The sequence below is a fragment of the Nilaparvata lugens genome, chromosome 4 (assembly GCF_014356525.2).
Source record: "Nilaparvata lugens isolate BPH chromosome 4, ASM1435652v1, whole genome shotgun sequence".
NCBI lineage: Eukaryota > Metazoa > Arthropoda > Insecta > Hemiptera > Delphacidae > Nilaparvata > Nilaparvata lugens.
In genome coordinates this window covers 20,071,029-20,095,427 of record NC_052507.1, presented here as the reverse complement: position 1 = coordinate 20,095,427, position 24,399 = coordinate 20,071,029, and the positions used below count along the sequence as shown (strand labels likewise).

The 24,399-nt window shown below is 31.1% G+C and overlaps 1 protein-coding gene across 1 annotated transcript; it reads left to right on the top strand.

Annotated features, from left to right (window-relative positions):
- Nucleotides 1-1,641: 1,641 nt before the first annotated feature.
- Nucleotides 1,642-24,395, top strand: LOC111047821 (the record flags this gene model as incomplete). Its single annotated transcript, XM_039425704.1, has 11 exons — nt 1,642-1,829; nt 3,005-3,187; nt 4,295-4,399; nt 5,204-5,468; nt 6,900-7,097; nt 7,999-8,211; nt 9,297-9,487; nt 17,746-17,879; nt 21,839-22,074; nt 22,939-23,205; nt 24,220-24,395. Coding segments are annotated over exons 1-11 (2,037 nt in total), but the record flags the coding sequence as incomplete, so codon positions are not given.
- Between the last annotated feature and the right edge of the window lie 4 nt (nt 24,396-24,399).

Below are 24,399 nucleotides of genomic sequence, written 5' to 3'. Positions count from 1 at the left end.
TATCATAGAGATTTAACGTCTAATGAGAGATCGGACTCACCAAAATTAAATACACCGGCGAGAAAAGCGAACGTGCTAGGTTCTAATTATTGATTATATCCACTGGCCAAGTTATGTCCACAGACATCTGAACATCTTATAAACCTGTCTGATCTCAATTTTTCCTGTGGAAAATGCTTTCTCATTCAACATGGAAATCTTAAAGACTAATTGCATGAATATAGATGAGTGCTCTACTTAATAGATTGACAATAAATCAGTAGCTCTTGATTTGCGAGTCTGTTAAGACTATTCAAATAATGATATTCTAATTCATGCAGCATTTAGCAAAACAGATGCAGTGTGTTAAAACAAGAAATAGCAAATTTATGCGTCCTCAGGTTAATTGGCAATGCGAAGATCAATGACATGGGTTTTGGTTGGATAATGAGAAGTGAGACTATTTGGAATAAGAATGAATATTTCTGTTGATTTAGAAAACATCAAGAAACTTACATCATACAAAATTCAACTTCTAAGTCAAGGATAGGCAACTGGTTCTCTCAACCACCATATTTTGTTATTACATAACTAACAAAATAATATTACAGTATTAGCAGTAGATTACTCCAATAATAACATTTTATTCGCAACCAAACAACGTTTTTCCCAATCTATAGGATATTAGACTTCTAACTAGCAAAGCATATATCCATTATAAAAAAAAGGAATTAGAGAGTATGATTTATAAAATAGTGAGCCTAAGGGCAGGAGAACTCACTTGTGTTATAACTAAAACACAAGCAATACACTAAGATACACTAATACTCTAAGATTGCGGAGGGGGAGGTGAGAGGTTGAAACTCTAGGTCTAGTTGACGATCTTAAGATTGAGTGAGTGGAAGGTGGAAGTTTGAAACTCTAGTAGACGATCTTAAGATAGAGGGCTGGGGAGGAGGAAGGTTGAAATTCTAGTTGAGTAATAACTACTCGTATTGTACTCGTCATGAAATTAGCAACTTGTAATTATATGTGTATCAATAAAACTTATACCTGAACGATGATTCAATTGAATACCTAGCTCGTTCAATTGATATTATTATTCTGGAACTTATTAATAGAAAGTTTTTTTTGCAATATGTTATTGAGTATGTGTGGTTTCGTCAAGACTACGCGAAGTTTCAACTTTTTCTTAGGTTTTCCTCATTGATGAGGGACTATTTTATTCAATTATACAATTCTTCATAGCCTTATCAATTTTTCTCATCTTAGGTTTTTATAAATTTTTCACTGTAAAATACATGTTTTGAACCTTTTGATATTTGTAAAAAATAACTATAGTACTATAATAAATTGTTATTTTCAAATGTTAGACTCAAATTGATTTTAGAAGGACCGGTTGCACAAAATCCTGTAAAATTTCAATCGTGATTAGATGCTACGAAAACCAATAAGAGAAGAGAGAAGCCTTCTTTTAGAAAAAGTTTTACCTGATTGGTTCTCGTAGCATTTAATATTGTTTAAAATGATCAGGCTTTTGTGCACCCGGGCCTAAGTGTTGTTATTACAATATTACTGATCGAATTTATTGGATAACTCAAATGAGCATTCTATGCAGCTGTATGATTAGTTTATGCAAGTCTATGCAGATGATTCCAAGACAAATAAAAAATGCCACAACTCTTTTTGGTTAATAAACTTTGGGTAATGAATTAATGCTCAAGTATTTTCTTTTTAGTTTTCTCATTGGAAATACTACATTTTTCAAGCTAATGTAAAAAATGATGGGAAATATCTCTGTTGATGAGCAGTCTAGAAGAGCGTCCAAGTCACATAGTAGATTCGTAAAGGTAGGCTAATAAGAAATACCAGCAATGTACGTAGAATACACATTGTATACCACAGTGAATACAATGTATTCTGAATACCGTACCTTGATAAATACGGAGTAATGTGTAATAAAATTTCATACATCCTTCATTTATAAAGTAGGTACCTACAGTATTATTTTTTTATTGCTGGATATTTTAGTAAAGTTTAAATTTATTTATTCATTTATCCATGTGTACAAAATTACTCACAGCTACAATGATATTGGAAGAGGAAAAACTTGGCGAACCTTTTAATATCCCTCTCTCAAGTTCAGATTAATGTCAGTTTTGAATAAGATTGTCACTTTTTACTTTTCACTCCATATCAAAATGTTCAGTTTAAAGATATTTGTTCTATCTAAATATATAAATATTTGAAATTCAAAATTGATTTGAGGTTTTGTACAGCTCAGGATAATGTGGCTGTCAGGGCAAATCCCAATTTAATGGAAGTTGGATCATGAGGGTAAACTCTTACCCAAGTTCCAACAGTAGAGCTGAAGATGTGGCAGGCTCTGCCATAAAACCTGGATACTGAAATGAAAAGTGTTTTGAACAAATTATATTATGGTATTGACTACATCAGTGTCGTTTTTTTATTACGAATAAATACCATATATCTCCTCCCACACAGTCAAATTATTAACTGTGAAGTAGTTATTCAACGTTAATATCAGTCCTGCTGATTCAGTTTTGAGTTATGGTAATAATAATAATTAATAAATTATTACAAATATAGTAAGGTCTATGTTATAATGACAGTATTTGATCAACTTTGGTTTTGGTATCCTTGTCTATCATTCGACAAAGTTGGTGGTACTATCCTTTTCTAGGTCCACAACGATGACAATTATGTTTTTGACAGTTTAGAAATATGATTAATTAATGCAGAGAATCGGCATCTCTATTCTTCTATCTTTATCCACTGCTATTATAATGTGGACCTAACTATAGGGTTTTTTATTAGAGTTCCTCAACTCCAAAAATAATTTAATTGCGGTCGTATAGTTAAAGCTACAATTCTCAAATTGGTTCTCATCTATGATTTCAAAAGTAAGAATTTAAATAGGAATTATCATTATCACAAACTCTTTGAAAAATCGTATTGTCTATGCATTTCTTGGATGAATAATTCATTATACGAAATTTTACAGAGCGCTTCCCATAGAGTATCTATTTTCGAGCGCAGAGGATTGAAAGGCAAGACTTTATTCAAATGCATTGCCAGGAGGGCCGGCCAGTTCAGGGAATGGCTGAAAGAAATTGATAGCTATTTGATCGGTGTTATCAGGCCTGCAGCTGGTATTGCAGCTACAAAGAAAACTCTTCCAATAGAGGTACCGTATGAGAAAATTCACATTATGCATATATAGTTACAAAGTGAAGTTCACTGTGTACTAAGATACTATACGAACTTTAACTAATTTAAAGGATAGCTTGTAATATAATTGAGCATCCACCAATATTATTAGAGTATGTACCGTGAATGGAATGAATATGGCTCTAGCATCGTAATTAATTATTTAGATCTTTCTATTTGAATTACTATTAAATCATCCAAATTCTTCTTGTGAATCAATTTCATTTCTAAACCCCCATTTTAGTTTCAGTGGTCGAAATTGTATGATGCTAAAAATACTGTATTTTGTGTTATAAAATACGAGAGTCAAACCATAATAATAAAAATGATCACAGTATAAAAGGATATCCTATATCCTACGACCATATTCTATATGACAGTTTTCTTAGAGCAGAGTTAATATAAATCTAGATTGTTTGAAGCTCATTAAATAATTTTATGAGAATTGAATTAAAGATGATGGTTTCTTGATCCATTCCGAGCTGCGACGATGTATTAACACACTTTTTCTATGTATTTCAACACGACATGCAGTCAAATATTTAAATACTGTAAATAATCAAAAACAGTGTTGAAAATGATCGCGAGACGGTCGAAAGTACTACAGTCGGTAAGTAAAAGTTTTTGATTACTTACTTAAATATTTGACTGCATGTCGGGTTGAAATACATAGGAAAAGTGAATTAAATTAAATTCAGAGAGGTAAGAGTTTTTTGTAAGAGTTGTTCACTTAAAAAATTGTCAAACAAATAGAGAAGATGAAAATATTTGTTTTTTATTTGGTAAAGATGTATTAAACAAATAAACCTTTATAAAATGAGTAGCCTACATTCTTATATCTCTGGAAAAGGAAAAATCATTCCTCACTTTTACATATTGTGAAAGTATAATATATTACAAATTATCATAAATTCAGTGAAATATCCTATTCCAATTATGTTTATGATCGAAGGATTTCTAGGTTTTATAACAACTGAGAATTTGATTAATTAATAACAATTCAGAAAAAAACTATGTATAAATGGATAAATTTTATGAATACTGTTGGAGAGGCATATAATGAATCACATTTATTTTCAAACAGGCGAAGATGATATTGATCAAGAATGAAATGCTGCGAACAGCAGCTGAACAAGAAGATTTGGAGGGATTCCTTGGTGGACTTTACTTTTACAACCGCTATCCTGAGGTGAAACTCAAAGTCATATTTCAACAAATAAGATTACTGGCATATGTATTGTTGATTCTTTCTTTCCTGATTTTTATGTAGGAATAATATAAGAACTAAATTGTTAACGATTCTTTTTCAAATTTCGAAATACGTTTTATGATACCCAGTTATATTCAATTGAGAAGTGATTCAGTATTCAGTAGTCTCCATCCTTGACTAGCACTTGCTGGATAGATTGTGTCTCAAATAGGTATTTCTATACTTGATATATTTACAAGTTCATATCTTTACTCCTCTTTTACAAATATCTATGCTATCCATAATTATAATTTCATCGATAGAAATATTCATCTGTAGCCTACATAATTATTTGTAATATCTATCAACTGAATAGTTTTAGAAAGTGTTACTACTTATAAAAATCTAAGTTTTGTCATGATTCCAACAAATTTCTATTTCCATCCACCAAATCATTCTAGTTTTAGTTGTAGTTTGGACTATTGTGGCTATACTTTCTACAAAATTTCCTGGGAGAAAGATTGGATTTTATCACAGATCTAATTCGCTTTTGAGAATGACTATTAAGAGTCAAAAGTGTTATGCTTTGGATAAGTAGATGATATGAGTAACCCTTTTATTGCAATCTTATACGTATTTACGTTCTAATTATTTGATATTACGGATTAAAAAAATAGGCTACTGGATAATTTTATAACCCTTATATTTGTATTCATATTGAAATTTTGATTGAGAATGTTATGGATTAATAAAAAATAAAAGAGCATAGGCCTACCTATTGGATGATTTTTTTTTTGTTGGCAGAAAGAGTACAAACAATTGATAGGGAAGACGAATTGCTGTGCTTATGGAGGTGGGAGGACAGTGTTGCGACAAGGGCATGCATTGAGTGGCCAGTCACGGCTCTACTACGTGGTGACTGGCAATCTGTCGGTGGAGATTGAAACAGTGGACCCGATCACACTGGCCAGCCATGTTGAGGTGGTCAAGAAGCTCGGACCTGGCGACCATTTCGGAGACAAAGCTATCGTATTCAATGAGGACAGAGAATCAACTGTCATTACCTTAAGTAAGCAGGCTTCTTATTATACTCTTAATTGATTCTAGATTCTCTGTCTCACTTAATAAACAATATACTATTATGCTTGATGAAATAATATGGATTATTAATGTAGGCCACTCTAATAAATGATTTATGGATTCTCAATATAAGTCTTCTAATAAATTATCAGCCTGAACTGAGAAAAATTAATGCAATAGTCAATATAAAAATGGTTCTCGAAATATTGTTCAGGAGTAGAGACTTTAGAGAAGTAATAACTTTGAAATAATACTGCAATGAAAGTTGAAACAATTTAAAGATTACAGACACCAGTAGGTACTTTATTTTTGAGAATTTTATAGGCCTATATAGGCTACAAACCAAAAATAATGTATAACCAATCACCTGCTATGGCTTAGCTAAATAGTACTCACGATAATTATAAGGCTTTTAAAACTATCCTACAATATTGTACTTATCCTAATTGAAAAAATTGAGTTAGGCTAATTGTAAAAAAATGAAAGAGTTAAAGTTGCAAAGATAAGCGAGGAAGAATAATTAGCAAGCTATTTACAGGCTTTGATTTTAGAAGAAGATTGTAAAAAAAAAATATTCTAGTAAAAACAATTGGACATTTATATCACAACTGCACAAGTTGATTGAGATTTTTGAATTCCCAGTTGAATCTATTTAACAAATAGAAATGAGTATAATACAAATATAGTATAGTACAACAAATAGAATATTCAACAAAAAGCAATGTAGCCTATATATTCAAAAACACGAAATTGATTCATGATACTTATCAAATTACCCAAATAATTTTTCCATCAGATATAATATAAAAGGTAAAATTATAGGAATTTCGGAAAAGTTGAAAAACTATATAAAAATAGTTTTTTATAGTATGACGTATAATAATTTAGTGTAGAACTAGAGAGAGTTGAATTTAGTACTCTGGACCTAATTGTTTGTAAAAAAAATATTTTCTAAAATTTTCTGATTATGAAATGTTTGGATATTTTTAAATTCATATTTTGAATATTACAATGATTCCCAAATGCTGCGGAAGTGGATATTTCTGATAAAATATATTGATTATTTGAAATTCCGAATTACAGTAACCCAACACCGTAGTAGGCTAATTCTATGATGATAAAACAATCATGAACCTCCAACCATTTAATCCTCAATACCTCAACCATCATATCATACCATAAATACAACCTTCAATCTATATATACTACTGCTTGCATTCAACCATTTCGTATTTATTTATTTTTTAAAACATGGAAACATAATTACATGATTTCTCCCTAAAATTGCGTCCATAATAAAAAAATTACAATGATTTTATTTATCACTATGGCAAGATACAGTAAGAGTACAAAAAAGTAAAAATATTTAAAAAAATGAATAGGTACTAGTAAAAATTAAATTATATAATCAATATTATAGGTGATGTTATGCTGCTGTACATAACCAAAGAAGATTTCGATGCCATCCTCAAGGAGTCTCTAGAAAAAACATGGAGTCAAGTGAGGAAAGCAACTACTGAACTTTCTTACTTTTTTGGGGACTGGACAGACGCCGAAATACGACGATGCTCCATCATATCTGAGTTGATAACGTTTCAAGAAGGTGATCTCATTTTGGGTGAGTAGTTACTTTTCCAGGGCTCCTTGAAATTCTTGGGTGGGGTGAGGGCTTCTCAAAATCAATTATTCAAATCTTGGGACTCTCAAAAAAAGACCAGTATTGTTTAGAATGACTACTGACGACATTTTTTGGGTTTCCAAATCAAGGTGGGAGGTAGGAGTTGAATTTTTTCTAATTATTTCACCCCTGACTTTTCTATATAAGTCACATCACATTAGGAAGAAATAATATTTCAACACTCATATTTCGATATTGCTTCAAAAGTATCGTAGCTTATTCCAACGTTGCTCTTATAACAATTCATTTATTATTTTTGCATTTTATTTTTCATTTCAAATTAATTTATTGCTTATATTTTGTGAAATACAACTGAACTAGATGAACTAAAATGAACAACGGAACTAAAATTATACCCAACATGATTGACTTTGTGATATGGCATCATAGTATGAATATATAGGCTACGGTAGTCTTATTACTGAGCAATAATTCTATGAGAATGAGGAGAAAAAGGCCACGGTAGGCTACTATTATAATCAAGTATTGGTCATTCCATGTATCTATTTTAATAGTTAGCCTACACTCCTTTTCATGTTTAGTATGAAAACATAATGCTACCGTGCGCTATTTAGAAGTGAAACTTTTATAACTTATAAGTCAATAATATTGGAAAAAACTGTCTTGATTGAGTTTCATATGCATTTTGAAGACTGAAATTAAAAAAAATTCTTGCTAATAAATTTAATTTTTATAGAATGGTTTACGAATATTGAAGTGGAGTCTGCTACTCTTCAGATAATGTTAGTGTGATATTAACAAAACAATTGATTGATTAGAAATTAAAGGAGAAATTATTTAAACTTATATTATTAATTTTGAGTTTTTTATTTTTTCACAGGAGATGGATATGGTAAACGTAAAAACGCACACTTCATAGTAGAGGGTCAATGCAGCATGATACAAGATATAGAGGTTGAAGAGAGAGGCAATGGTTGGAAATTGGTAAAATCAAATGATAGTGAGAATACCAATTCAGATGACAGCAGTAAACGTAGGCAGCATGTTTATCTCCAAACTAATGTTTTCAGTAAAGGAGCATGCTTCGGCGTTGGTATGTAATATAAATTAATAATAATCATATTAACTTAAATGAATAAAATTCTATGAATATTAACTTTGTTAAAAATAAATCATCATGGAGAAATTATCACAGAAAAATCCATCATTGAAAACATGCTGAAAATCTCTGTTAGTTTTCAAATACTTACTTACGAAGTGCTACAGCCCTACGTGGACCTTGGCCTCCTCAACAATTCGCCTCCAATCGTCTCTATTACCTGCTCGCCTCCTCCAGTTTCTCACTCTCAAGCACGCCAGATCTTTCTCCACATTTTGAAGCCAGCGGGTTTTGGGGCGACCTCTTCTCCTGGCTCCTTCCATTCGTCCAACAAGCATCTGTTTCTGTGTTCTGTTTTGGTCTACTCGTTATACATGGCCCAGCCAGCTAATCCTTCTAGACTTTATATAGGTACCTTACTATATGTTTCCCTTGCAACATGGTATTGACTTCTGCATTGTTCCTTATTCTCCATTCTCCTTCTTCATATATTGGACCATGTATTCATCTCAGAATTTTCCTTTCGAAGATCCTCGTTCATGTTTTGTGATCTAAGAACCCATGCTTCACAGACACAGGCTACTACTGGTATTATCAGAGTTTAGTTTTCAAATAATGTTTTGAAATTATTATAAATTTATAACATGTCGTATTCGGTCTGTCATATCTTTCTCATTTAATATGAGACCCTGAAATTGATCAGGTGCGACCTGGAATTCTGACATCAGACCATTATTACTATAATTGATATGTACTTAATGGTAATTTTATAATTTTGGTTGAGTGAGCCAAATAACTTGGGAGAGAGACATTTTACGAAATACTCAAAATGAATATTTGGTTGAATAAAATTGTTCGTGGTCAGTCACCTCCACCTTTTCTTCTATTCCGAATCCCATATAAATCCATGGAAATTAAAATAATAAAAAAAAATTGTTTTACGAATTTGATTATATTCACTATTCAATCCCACTTTTATACAAAACGAATAAGAATAAATAAATAATGATACTCAAATACTTATGAGAAATGACTGTAATAATATAATATTAATCAAAGGCCTACATTATTCTGAACAGGTGAGAAAATGAACAACAGAAGATACGTTGCTGAGAGTGATGTTCAATGCTTGGTGGTGCCTCAGTATCTACTGATAGCTCATAATAGATTTGAAACCTATAAGCAATTTCTGGAGTCAAGACTGCTCTCTACTGAACAATTGTACTCTAATTTTATTTATTCAAGGAGACGTCTGGAGTATAAAGCAAAGGTAAATTAAATGATTTTGTAGTTATCATATGAAGAAATCTCAATCTCATGAGTCTCATTGTCTCAATTTAACATGAGTCTATTGTTTAGCTGGCGGTACAAAAATGCAGGTGTCTCTATAATATAGCAAAAACGATTAGGTGAAAGATGAAGGATTCATCCATGATTTTCTCTTAGCTGATGAAAGTCATGATTATACCATACCTTACTAATATTTTCCATAACCATTCAATAATTATAGCCATAAAAGTTCCTAATGTTCCCTCCCACCCAACGTTACTCTAAGCTATTAGCCAGTCTAGAAACATAGAGTGAACACTTGATAGACTGGTTAAGTCATGAATGATGAAATTAATTATACAAAGCTGTCCGTAATTTGTATGAGCTCATCAGTAGCCCATATCAAGGACTGAATAATTTATCCTCTACATAACTTGAGAAATGAATTCATTCTTACCAAATCTCCTTCAAACTGCTACAATTGAAGATATCCCAATGAACAATAACTTTCAATAATGATAAAGCGAATATCTGATGATGACATATTATAATTCAAAGAATTATTGGTTTCTGTTTCAAGAAAATTCATGGATCAAAGATGGATGGATCTATGGGAGAAATGATTGAGAGGTTTTCGAGAGCCAATTCACAATGATTAGGAATCCTGTGTCATGCCGGGATTCAGAATAGCAATGACCGTAAATACTACGTATGGTAAAAGTCCATAATTGTATCTTTTTTCTTTCCTGTAGCCTATTTTTCTTGGCCCTTAATCTTTTCAAATTTCGATTCTTTCCTGTCTTTGTGTAATGTTCAGTAATTTCTTCTATTATGCATATCTTAACCAATCTTGTCCATAGTCATTTAAATTTGTATTTCTTCTGAAATAATATTAGAAGTTGAAATAGTAGCTTATTTTCCTAATCTTTAAATTGTTGATAAAACTTAACTTTTCTAAAATCTATCCATTGTAGAGTAAATAATTGTTTGCTTGCGGTATATTTTTTCATCATGTATTACATATTTTAATCATGTCTATTTTTTTCAGGTATCATATTAGGTAATTAGGTTTTTCAGAGCAAATTATGTCCCATGTTCTCATCTTTCATTGCATATCGTGCCATAAGCCATATGTAATTAGGTTATAGTTTTCTTCTGGGCTTTTTACCCATTTTGCATTTTATTTTTTCTTTGCTGTCCAATACATTGGATTTTTGGTAGACAAGTAGGTGTGATTCTTTTAGAGGTGTGGGCGTGAACCACATACGGCTGGACTCGATTATCTGACCTACTTGTTTGCGATATAAAAACCTTAAGACTGCAACATCAAATGTTTGTAAAAAACTTTTGCATACTTTTGTTTTTGTGGTCCGATACTAGAGTCTGCTATCACATTGCCTTACAGACATCTAGGAACTATCCACCCAGTCACAATAGTCAATATTTTTTCCTTCACCAGTTGTTTTTGTGGGAGTGATAGCTCACAATTATAACAAATTAGAGTCATACTTGGAATTTACAAAATTCTATAGTAGTATATTTTATTAAATATACTTCCTTATGAAAGTTCAGTACTGACATGTAGGATAGGCTCTAATTAATCTTTCTCTTCTTTGTATTGTTTTAGGAAATTTATTTACCCAGTTTTCTTTTTCTCTTTTTTGTATTTTTTAGGGAACTTATTTACCCATTATTCATCTTGATCGTCTTTGTATTGTAATCTTGAAATGTTTGTACTTATTATACAGTCTTTAAATTATAAATTCTTTTGTTATAATAAATAAACTTCAAAATTGAAAGTATTAATGAATTGTGTAGCCATATATGTGATGTATTAATGAAAGTTAACTTGAATAATAATGTTTTCATTGAATAAAAACGTTGTGTTATATTATCAATTGAAATGAGTTAAAGGCTAAAATTTTTCTAAAGTGTTTTGTAATTGATATCTTTTTCAAATTTTAAAACTGTTTGTTCTATAAATTTTGATATGATTGATTATCGTTTGAAATGGATGCTGGAGTGTATGTAGAATTTTTAGTGGGGTTGTTGATTAGAATTTTGCTGGTATGTGATTGTTTTTTGAGATGGAAACCCATTATTGCCTAAAGAAGGAATAACAGAGGTTATGACTTAGAGAGGCAGTAATGAGATAAAATTTTTTGTGTTGATTACTTATGTTGATTGCCATAGATGCAAAATAATGATTAATAATGTTGATTGCCATAGATGCAAAATGATGATTAATTATGAATATTGATTGCCTTTGAAGCAAAATATTATTGATGTTTTGAATGATTTCTTGTTTAATGATTGAAAGTAAAGTTTTGTCATGAAATGTAGTTTGTGTTTAGAACATTGAAAAGTCGAAATAAACTATAGTATCCGACAAACGATGATTGATAATATTAAATAATTTGCTTTTTATACAATTTTGAACAAAATTAAAACTAAATAATTTTGAAACCCTGAATGATAAATCATAAATGTGAAATGAACTTGCTATAAATGAAATGTTATACTAATGATAATGAAATGCAGATATATTATGAAATGATTGTGAATAGAAGATCAATTGTCTGAAATTATTGAAATATATATTGAAATTAATTTTGTTGTGATGATTTGATGTTTTTTACAATTTTGATAATGATACAGGGTGTTATGAAATTCTATTTCTATTTTGAAGAATGGATTAAATTTTGATATTTGAACAGTGAATAGATGGAAATGAAATTATTTTTTTTATATTGAAATTTATAATTGATGTCTCCAAATTTCACAATTTATGTATTGCTGACTGTATAATAAGATGCTAACAAATTTCAATTCATATTGACTATATACTTAAAATAATTTTCATGTGTATTAGATTGTATTGATAGCCTAATCAAGTTTTTCTTCTTAGTTTATAAGCATTTTAAGATAACAGGTACAGCACAGACATTAACATTGAAATAGTTATTATGTGAATCTCGAAATCAGCAACAAGTGAACGCCATGAAGAGTGTTGAGAACATTTGGGTGATTTTCGAACTAGTGTGACATAACTACGCCAATATCTTCGCTGATGCCTACACTAATAACTACGCCAATATCTACACCAATATCAACGCCAATAACTACGCCAATGTCAACACCAATATCAACACCAATAACTACGCCAAAATCTACGCCGATGCCTGCGCCAATGCCGATGCCAAAATCTACGCTGATGCCTACACTAATAACTACTCCAATGTCAACACCAATATCAACACCAATAACTACGCCAAAATCTACGCCGATGCCTGTGCTGATGCCAACGCCAAAATCTACGCCGATGCCTGCGCCAATGCCAATGCCTGCGCCAATGCTGATGCCAATGCCAATATCTAAGCCGATGCCAATGCCGACACCAAAGCATACGCTAATAACAATGCCAACGCTTATTGCTGACTTTGTATCTCAAACTTCAACACTACTGCATTACCTGGAGGTAATTGTCATCCATGTTCACATTCGCAACTTTGAATTCAGAAGAACAGTCACAGTATCATGAAAGAATTGATTCAAAAATCCTCTCCTAAATTATTCCTGTATGCAGAACTCTAAACCTTGAAAGCTGAAAATATCAAAAAACCAAACCTTACCTAAATTAATCCTTACCTAAATTAATCCTGTATGCAGCGTCTATCTCTTTTCCGAAAAAAAAATGAATTACATTGTCATTTCAAGCCTGAAATGTACATTGTATAATAACAAATATGATACAAAATTTACGTGACTCTGTATCGAGTTTGGAATGCAGCCGTCTACTACAAGCATGAGGCAATGCTAACTGAGACGTGACTCTGTATCGAGTTTGGAATGCAGCCGTCTACTACAAGCATGAGGTAATGCTAACTGAGATGTCACCTGTATCGAGTTTGATATGCATCAGTCGACTACAAGTATCAGCCCAACACTACGTGCATCCAGATCAGTCCAACACTATGTGCATCCAGATCAGCCCAACACTGATGTCATCACACTGGAGTCACACTTAACTGAAAATCATACTGAGTGCCTTAACGGACTGTTTTCCAAAATGTGCATCGATAAAATCAACTGCGTCAATAGTGAAAGAAATGAACATTTTTTGATTTATTGAAATTTTATGTGAAAATTAAATGTAACAATTCATCAATTCATTTAAAAAAAAAAAAAAAATAAATAAATAAATAAATAATAATAATACATTTTTCATTCAACATACTAAATTTTTTTATGCAATAAAAATTGAATTTTTTCTATCTATTAAATTTATGTGCAATTTCAAAAAACTATTCTTTACATATTAAACTTTCTGTTGAGATATTTTCCTTTAAATTATAAAGCTAAATCAAAAGTAATATTGATATTCTATACTTTGAAATATTGTTTGGAAACATATAACAAATGCTATTGATGAATTTTTATAATAATTTTCAATTATAGTTGACATGTAATGTTTTTATAAAACATTGTTTTTATAAAAATTGTTACTGTTCTCAATTTAATTTCAACAATTTTCAAACAGTAAAATTTTTTATGTCAAGAGGGGGGTATTTGTAATATTACATTTTTTCTCACATTGGAATCGAATCTTCAATTTGAGATCTATGGAACTTTATAGTAAATATCAGAGTCATCAATAGACGGACAAACTTTTCAACGGAGAATTTTTTATCTTAAATGATTGTTGCATTGTTCCATGGTGTCACCGAGGCTGAGAAACAGAATAAATAGTTTATTTTAATAGAGATGATATATGAAAGTTTGAAATAATAGTTTCAAAATAAAGTTTTATTGAGAACAAATATAAAATGTGAATTCTAAACTTGTAATTTATAATTTTTTTGGTGACGTGTCTGCAAAATCGACACCGAACAAGGCTTTTGCTCTGTGACTTGTAGCTTAGGTTTTTCCGGTGGCTTCTTTCTTCTCTGAAACTAATGGCTGGCTATGTGTGTTGTAAATTTTTTGCTCTGAATCATTTTTCGTTTATGTGAATTTATTAATGTTTTAAATTGAGTTTTAAACAGTTTATAGTGTTCTATTTTGTCCATATAATTTGTTTTGTGTGTATACAAGCCAATAGCCACTGTTTTTCAACTATAAACTGGATAAGTACTTTAGTTTGTAATACCTAATTTTAGATGCTTAGACTTGTAAGTTATTGTTCTTTGTATTTCTGTACTATTTTGCAAGAATTCATCTGAAGATTATAAGTTAATTTGCTCTGAAAACTGGATTTCTCATTCATAGGCGATAGATCCATTCATAATTTATCAAGAATCTATTACATTGGAGCCGACAACTATCCTTAGGTTAATAGGTGTTAAATGCTATTCCAACCGATTTAAGGAGAAATTGGTAGCACAGCAATTAGAAATTAAAGGAGAAATTATTTAAACTTATATTATTAATTTTGAGTTTTTTATTTTTTCACAGGAGATGGATATGGTAAACGTAAAAACGCACACTTCATAGTAGAGGGTCAATGCAGCATGATACAAGATATAGAGGTTGAAGAGAGAGGCAATGGTTGGAAATTGGTAAAATCAAATGATAGTGAGAATACCAATTCAGATGACAGCAGTAAACGTAGGCAGCATGTTTATCTCCAAACTAATGTTTTCAGTAAAGGAGCATGCTTCGGCGTTGGTATGTAATATAAATTAATAATAATCATATCAACTTAAATGAATAAAATTCTATGAATATTAACTTTGTTAAAAATAAATCATCATGGAGAAATTATCACAGAAAAATCCATAATTGAAAACATGCTGAAAATCTCTGTTAGTTTTCAAATACTTACTTACGAAATGCTACAGCCCTACGTGGACCTTGGCCTCCTCAACAATTGGCCTCCAATTTTATTTATTCAAGGAGACGTCTGGAGTATAAAGCAAAGGTAAATTAAATGATTTTGGAGTTATCATATGAAGAAATCTCAATCTCATGAGTCTCATTGTCCCAATTTAACATGAGTCTATTCACTTTTTTAGCTGGCGGTACAAAATGCAGGTGTCTCTATAATATGGCAAAAACGATTAGGTGAAAGATGAAGGATTTATCCATGATTTTCTATGGGCTGATGAAAGTCATGATTATACCATACCTTACTAATATTTTCCATAAACATTCAATAATCATAGCCATAAAAGTTCCTAATGTTCCCTCCACCCAACGTTACTCTAAGCTATTAGCCAGTCTAGAAACATAGAGTGAACACTTGATAGACTGGTTAAGTCATGAATGATGAAATTAATTATACAAAGCTGTCCGTAATTTGTATGAGCTCATCAGTAGCCCATATCAAGGACTGAATAATTTATCCTCTACATAACTTGAGAAATGAATTCATTCTTACCAAATCTCCTTCAAACTGCTACAATTGAAGATATACCAATGAACAATAACTTTCAATAATGATAAAGCGAATATCTCATGATGACATATTATAATTCAAAGAATTATTGGTTTCTGTTTCAAGAAAATTCATGGATCAAAGATGGATGGATCTATGGGAGAAATGATTGAGAGGTTTTCGAGAGCCAATTCACAAGATAGCCTGGACGATGAAAGAATGAGGAAATATAGAGGATCCAGGTTTGGCGAAAATAATCTACCTATCAGGAAAAGTCCATCTCGAATCATGGCTGAATTGACAGAGAAACTAGGGAACTGTACTGAAGTAGATTTTTCAGAAATGCTTAACAAAAATACAAATGATGATAGAAACCTGATGGTGGATTTACCTATGTTTATAGCACAATTAACAAGAGAAAGGAATAGAAGAAGAGACTTGGAGAAAACTCTGGCAGATGGTCTTGAGTTTTGTTTTAAATTGGAGAAACATAAGCATCATCTTCGTAAAAGACTTACAAATTTGAAAAGCGAAAACACAAGACTACAGGCAGAACTCTATGAAATTCAGGACAAAAATAAATCTATAGAGGATAAAATGGATGACAAGGAGGAACGATATAACTCACTAAGAATTGAAATGATAGAGAAAAAACATGAGAATATTGAGAGCCAAATGAAAATATTTGAAATGGAAAAAGAGATAGACTCTCTGAAATCGCAATTGAGTAACGCAAGTGATGAACTTATCGAGGCTAGGGATATGATAGCAAAATTGCAATCGGATGTAGCAAAGCGTCAAGTTCCTATTGAAGATAATAAGGATGAAGAATACCGGTTTGATAATGAATTCAACCAATTCATTGTAGAGGATGAACTCAGAGAAATTCAAGAGCTGGAAGAAAGTGCTCTCTCATTTCAACCATAGTTTTGCTTGAGCATTTCACAGGGTGTGCTATATCATTTGGCTCATCTGAAAAATGATAACCTTTATTGGGCCCACGTTCTATTTTCATGTCAATATACAGAATCGTGTAGGTTTACTTTGATAACAGCAGCAAAGTGAAGAGTAGAAGTTCAGAAAGAGGATTCAGGCAACCCTATTATTTTCTTCTATGAAAACTAATGGAAAATTAGTTTTCTCTATGGTGGAAAGCCACTATGAAATGTGAACTATGAGTAAGTTTTCTCTATATGGTAGAAGCCACTACCTATATGAAGTCTGAAATATGATGTGAAAATGATATAACCATTATTATGCTAGTTAATTCTAATAAATCTCGAATGAATGTCTTTTTATGTATTGTTCAAATAACAATGAACACTGTGTCCAAAAAATTCAGATTAATGGATAAATCAATATGACTCTTCTATTTATGAATTTTAATGATAGCATGATAATTATTTTTATACGCTTGCAGCTTATATCACACACTGGGGAAGCGGTTGACGACGTTTAGCGTGATATTTAATCGTTCAAATTAGTTGAGTGACTAGTTCTTGCTCTTAATCTCATTGAAAGGTTATACTCTCGATTGAGTCAATAAGTATGGGTCATAATATTTTAAATATACCCTGGACAGCCAACGTTTCAAAATATTCACAGTATGTTGAGAGAATATAAAAATTATCATGCTTGTCATTCAAAATTATCTGGTTTGGATGAATCCTAACTAAACCTTACCTATTATCCTTGCAGTTGAACATGTCAATCTCATACAAAGATAATGTCAGTTGAGTCTGAAGATGAAACAGACTTGATTTTTGTAAAAACGGTAAATCATCATAATATTAGGTTGAATTTATAGTTAGGCCTATTTGTTTTTTAATAATAATTGATTCAAGATACGGTAAGAAAAAATGATATGGTGCTATATCTTTCAGGTTCTTGCAATGTCCAAAAAAGCTCCTCCAAACACTAATTTCACCACAATTTGGGATGTGCCTCACATTTTCCGTTTGAAAGAGCCACAAGTGGGAGTTTGTAAGATTCCAGATTACATATCAAAAAAAGAACAGTAGGGCAAGTTGAAGGTGGTATTTTAATATGGGCTTTCTTAATAATGCAGGAAATTTGAATATGAAGAGTAGTTTGTTGATTTTTGTTGTTTGATTTGCAAAATAAGTTTTATAAGCAAACCCTTTATAAATTATTAATAATTATTCAGCAATGACTCACTTCCAATAAAAAGCTCAAATTCATTGTTACAACCAATAATGTCTCCAGTACCAAATTGTTGAAGACTATAATAGTTTGTAATTGAAATTGAACAATAAAAGGACGCTTCAAATGAAATTTGCAACTTCTACTTAGAAAACATTCGGTAAATCTATTTTGAGAGTACAGTTTATCGGTGAGATTATAGCCTTAGCTAACCCTTATAATGATTGCCCCCTCTGCCCTCTCTCAAAAATTCTATGCTAGTGCATAATGACTATAAAGTAGAATATCATCCTTGATATTCTACTTTATAGTCATTTCCAATAAGAAGTGTGGTATGTGTCACTCGAATTTGAAAAGTAGTCTAGAAAACATAATATTTGGAATTGAGAAAGTTATTGTCTTTTTAAAAACTGAAACTAAAAGGAACTTGGAGGAAGACGTTTCATGATTTTCTTGTTTTATAATCTATATAGAGGACTCTCTTGAACAAAACTTTAAATTACTTTTACTAGCCTGAATACTATTATACCATATTTACAACATACTTGGTAATACTGGATATATCACTCAAAATATGAAAGATGTATCTTAATTCAATAATAATTAGTAAATTCACCAATATATATATTTATACCAATGACTTGAAAAGGTGGTCAAGTTATATAAATAGACGAGTATTATTACCACATTGAACCAGGATTGATTTGTTCTTGAATTGAATTTATTGATTTTGTGTTTCTCCAATGATTCTATCAAATTGGAAAGTTTCCAGAATGATTAAATTTATATTTTGAAATATTTTATTGAGTAGATATCAATATCTTTTCAATTCTCAAGCGCAGTAAAAAAATCAATTTAATTAAAAGACAATGAGCTATTTGTATCAGTACTGTTTCCACTGACATGTCAAGATAATTATACAAGTTTTATACTCCATATTATACCAATTATTTCCCCTTGACTATTACTTTATTTTTCTGTACATAGAGATTTGTAGGCTACCACAATATGCCATTTATTGTGAATGTTGTAGGTATGAAAATAAATATTCACTAGCTCAAACTCATTCAGATTAGCTAACTAACTGGTTGAATATCGATTCATTTCAAAAATAAATTTATTCCAGCCTCAAATCAATGAACGTGAAATTAAATGCTTGTGATGGGTTTACCAAAATATTGTACTTGGAAAAGTTAATAATCAAGGAATTCCTTCCACACTTCTCACACACATTGAAAATTCAATTAATGAAAACATACATTCCAAATAACACTGAATTTTTGAGGAATCATTTGGATATTATTGAATTTAGTGGAATAATTTTTCGATTTCCTAAGTTGAGTGATGGAGAAGGAGAAGACTTTCAACTTAGCCTATTAATAAGTATTTTCATTTTTATTTCTAAGGATATGAACTCTAGTTATTATTAGTGATGGATAATTTTTCAATGAAACTTTAAAAAATAGTTGATTTTTCAAATCGGAGTTTCATAAGCCATAGTTATGGCGAATATTGACATCTGTGTTCCAAGAGGAACGCGCTCAAGGTCCATTTTCAGCAGACGCTCTCACACAACAGCCTATCTATGCCTATATAATAGTGGGCTTCCTAGAATACTTCGCTCTGGTTGTGAGGCTGCTGCAGCTGACGTTGATTTCTTTGGGGTGTCCCTGCAGGGACAAAATGAGCTCTTTCAGGAGAACTATGAAGAGAGCCCTGCATGTGTAATTTTTGTGTTCCCTTTCCAGTTTATGCCCCTTGTGGCAAACCTCCATGGGCCTTTTCACTTCGATATAATATCGTATGTTAACTATGACTTATTTTGTATTCCCATTTTTGTCTTGAAAATGATCCACATATTTTCTATTATTGTATATTATTTATCTATATATTTTTTGCTTGTATCTCTTTTTCTATGTTATTTTTCTGCATTTTTATAATATTGTATTTTGTATCTACATATTATTTTGCTGTTACCGGTACCTGTTTCTCTATGTTATTTTTATGTGAAATTGGTGTTGTACCGTTGGAAGTTAGATAAATAAATAAATAGTCAAAATGCGGATGTAAAGTATAGTCCTAAAAATCATTCAAGGGCAATCACATATGACCACCAGTTTATTTATATTCACTTCACTATAGAAAAGAAAACTGGAAAAAAATTTCTCAATATAATTTTTCAAAATCGAATTGAAAAAATGGTACATGTTGCAGATAAGGTCAATACAGAGAATAGATTAATATTCATCAATAATTTCCTTTATGAAACCAGGAAAATGTTTAAAATTGTATGTACCGTTTATATATGTTTTATATATGTTACGTTTAACAGAAGTGAAATATGGTACAGTACAGATTTCAATCGTTAAATGACAGCTCCATGTAACAATACCTAGACTACGCGCATCATATGTAACAATAGAATATGTTCAACATGTGCATCACATGTGATGGATTACAACCGTAGAACAAGCAGATGAAGAAATATCACATACGTTGCTAAAAAATTGAATGTACAGCAATACGATTGAATTGGGAAACAAAGAGGATCCATCGTGACACGCTTTTTTGTTAGTCAGTGATTTGCCAAGCCGTTAACATGCACCGCGCATCAAATCGATCAAACATTTTAATACTAAGGTGTGTTTTGTTGCCATCTCTTCCAGCACTTGCAAAATGCTGCAGCCCCTCATTTTTTATCGACGTTGAAAGAGTTACAAAATACTTTTTACTGTTTGTACATGATCAATTTTACTTATTCTTTTCAAATTTTCCATTCAGCAGTTTTCCTTCACATAGACTAACAATCTTCGGATTGTGTTGGAAATTTCGAGGTAGTCTGAGAGAATTATTACATGTAAGTACGGTAGCCTCAAAGCCTCAAACATATACCTTGTACATTTCACATTTTTTTCATCTTTGTCAAAAGGATATTGTATAAAGTAAATTAATGGGAAAATTAAGACCTATTTCCCTACATGGAGGCTTCATTTGGTTTTTATCGTTTTGAGAATACTTCTTAATACCATACACTGTATTGTTTATATAAAAATAATGCAATATTAAGATTCAGGAATATAATATATACTCTTACTCTTCCACCTAGATAGAAATAGATAGAGATAACCTAATGGAAAATTGTAAATTTTTTCCTTATTCTTAATTTTCTGATGACTTTATTCGTGTATGAAGTCTGATATTTTAATTGTGTCTGATACGAAATTTAATGTGAATTCAGTTGGAAGTTTGTAATATTTGGCAGAATACTCTACCATAGGCTCCTGTTGAGATTTGAATTCTGAAAACTAATGACATACCGGTAAGTACATTAATCAATTTCCATGACAAATTTTGACTTATTGACGGTCATGACTTATTGACATATTTTCCATGTTTCTCACATGCGAAAGACACAATATACTTGGTTACTTGAGTGGTGCTCTGGTGGGTATTTTAACATTTGATATGACCTGCAAAGAACTGAATTACTATGTGGAAATGAATTTAATTGGAAAATGTTATTTCAATGGAATAATCATTATTGCATAAAACAGTGCATTTTTTGACAAGAGGTATTTAATTATTACAAATCTCTCCTTGCTTCTCGTGCATAACACACTATTACTATTGTGTTGGTTACTGAGAGACTGAGAGCCTTTTCAACATGGACTATCTATAATTCAAAAGAAAAAAAATCTGGTAATACAAAACTGGACACTCCAAAATAACATCAATGAGTTTTCACTATGAAAATTATGGATCAGGTACTGAATATTGATTTTCATTCAAATTTGTTGAAAATTGCAGATAAAAAATGGCTGAAATGTTCAAAAGCATTGCAGCAAAAGTAATAGCAAAACAGAAAGAGGGACGCCCTCCTCCGAAAACAATTGGTCAGTTGATGAAGGAAAAAGTGCAGCAGCAACGAGAGGAGGTGCGTCAGGCAATCATCAGCTTCCCATACTTCATCACTTGGCCTGAGGATGCCTACGTCGAAGCGGCTGCCATATCCAATATAAGAGATTATAAGCCCGATGATATCATACATGGTGAGTTGTTTCCCTTCATATCCTACTAATAATTGAGCACTGTAACACAACTTCGTATTTTATAGAGCAAAAATAGAAAATAAGTGAAACTTTATATTTACAAAGTGGTGTACTGTGGTAAAAGAGCAATAAATGTTTTGCTCTTATTGATGGTAGCAGTCTTAGGAAGTATAAAAAAACATTTATATAGAAATAAAATATTGAACATGGCCTCTTAGAAAGTTTACGTAGGCTATTAAGCGCAGCAGAATACGAAAAGTAATTTTTGTAATCGTTCAAAAACATATTAAGGAAAAATAAATCATCATGTTGTAGCTGATAAATATGATCAAATGTTAATGGTAGGTAAGACAAATGATGTTGAACTTGATTCAATACTTTTCCAATTTGTGAGTTGCGTTGGATAGAGCCTTTTTGGAATATTGTAACTAATGAATTTTTAAGGCCTCAAATAATATTCATCAGATATCAATAGCATAGAGAACATGAACAATTTTTTTGAATTCTTCCACCTTTTACTTTTAAATAATGATAATTGAGTTATTCATGAAATAAAACGTTTAGATTATAGCAATAATCTCACGCTACTAAGGGTGCGGAAAATTGAATATATCTTTATCTTGCATTGGTTAGAACAGCTTATTATGTAGGCCTAGACAATAAATTATTGATAATATATTTTTTCAAGATAAAAAACAAAAATATTTATTTTAATAACTTGAAACTTAGATTTGAGTTAGAGAATGGAATATTTAATTCTCATTGGGCATAAAACAATAAATATGCATTGTATCATCCATTACTCATTTGCGTATCAATATTTTCTCCACATTCTCTTGTAATATTTTTCCTGGCAATTTTCAGGCTACAACAGGGAAAAAAGTAATTATGTTTATTTTGTGATGGAAGGAATCGCTTGTGTCTTGCAACGGCTGAAGATCGAAGCAATTACTGATAAAGCTGGAAAGCAAAAGTACAAACTAATCAAAGATGAAAGAGAGGACACTGAAGATGTTGTGAGTCACAATCAAGTAAATGAACAACACCCTGGAAATACTAATAGAGAAAGGAATGTTAGAGATGTATTCATGGAATTGTGTGTGATAACAAAGGGCGAATGTTTTGGAATTGGTGAGCCTTTAAAACATAATAAAAATTTATTGTTTATTCTGTAATTGTTATTTTGTAACTTGTTGTTAATCACATGCAAAAAAAAAAAATAGGAAACACTGACAAATTATATATATATATTTTCTAAACAATCTTATCAGGAAACAAAAAATGTTGATCCCTATTGATTATTATCATATTCAGAATAACATAAATTCAAGATGTTGATTAGAGTTTATTAGTTGATTAGATGTTGTTGGAGTTTATACAAAATAAAAATTCATCCAACAATATTATAATGCAGTAAAAAATCAAACCACCTAACCAATAAACAGCATCCTGAGCGCAGATAGGAGCTGATAATATTGAACAATTGAATTATAACGAACTGAATAATATTTGAATGATATATTATAATAATATAATACTGATATAATTGTAATAATATCATCCACATCTCAGTTTCCAGCAAATTTGTATTATTTTACATTCCAATATTTTGTCTCCAACATATAGGTACCGTATTTTCAAATTAGTCCATTTTCTATGTACATTATTCGATAAGTCGTAAAATTATTATATAAAACATTGTTCCGTCCTGAACACTTTCTAAATATTCTACCAAGGCCGAAAAGCTTTCTTCATAATTTGCTGGATTTCAAAACCATGATACTAATAAACCCTGAAAATACATACACCCTGGAAATACTAATAAAGAAAGGAATGTAAATAAGATATATTCATGGAATTGTGTGTGATAACAAAGGGCGAATGTTTTGGAATTGGTGAGACTTTAAAATATCATGACATATTATGAAATTTGATTGTATGATATGAGATGTTGTGATATTTCTCCATAATTGACAATATCAACATCTTATTCTTTCACATATTTTACAGTTGTTTATTCTGTAATTGTTATTTTGTAACTTAAAATGATTTTAACCAGCCAAGCTGTTACTGCTTCAGAATAAGGAGTGTATTTTTAAATTACATATGAAACTTTCATATAATATTTTTCTAATTTGTCAATAGGATCAGAACTGAAGAATGGGCGAACAGTAGTTGCTAAAACTGCCGTCACCTGCATATTAATTCCGAGATATGTGATCTACAATAACGATTATGCCAATATGTGGTCAAGAATCGAACAGTTTCTCTCTTCACGAATGCCAAACACTCAAGAGCTTTTCCACAAGTTTGTCGAGGGTAGAA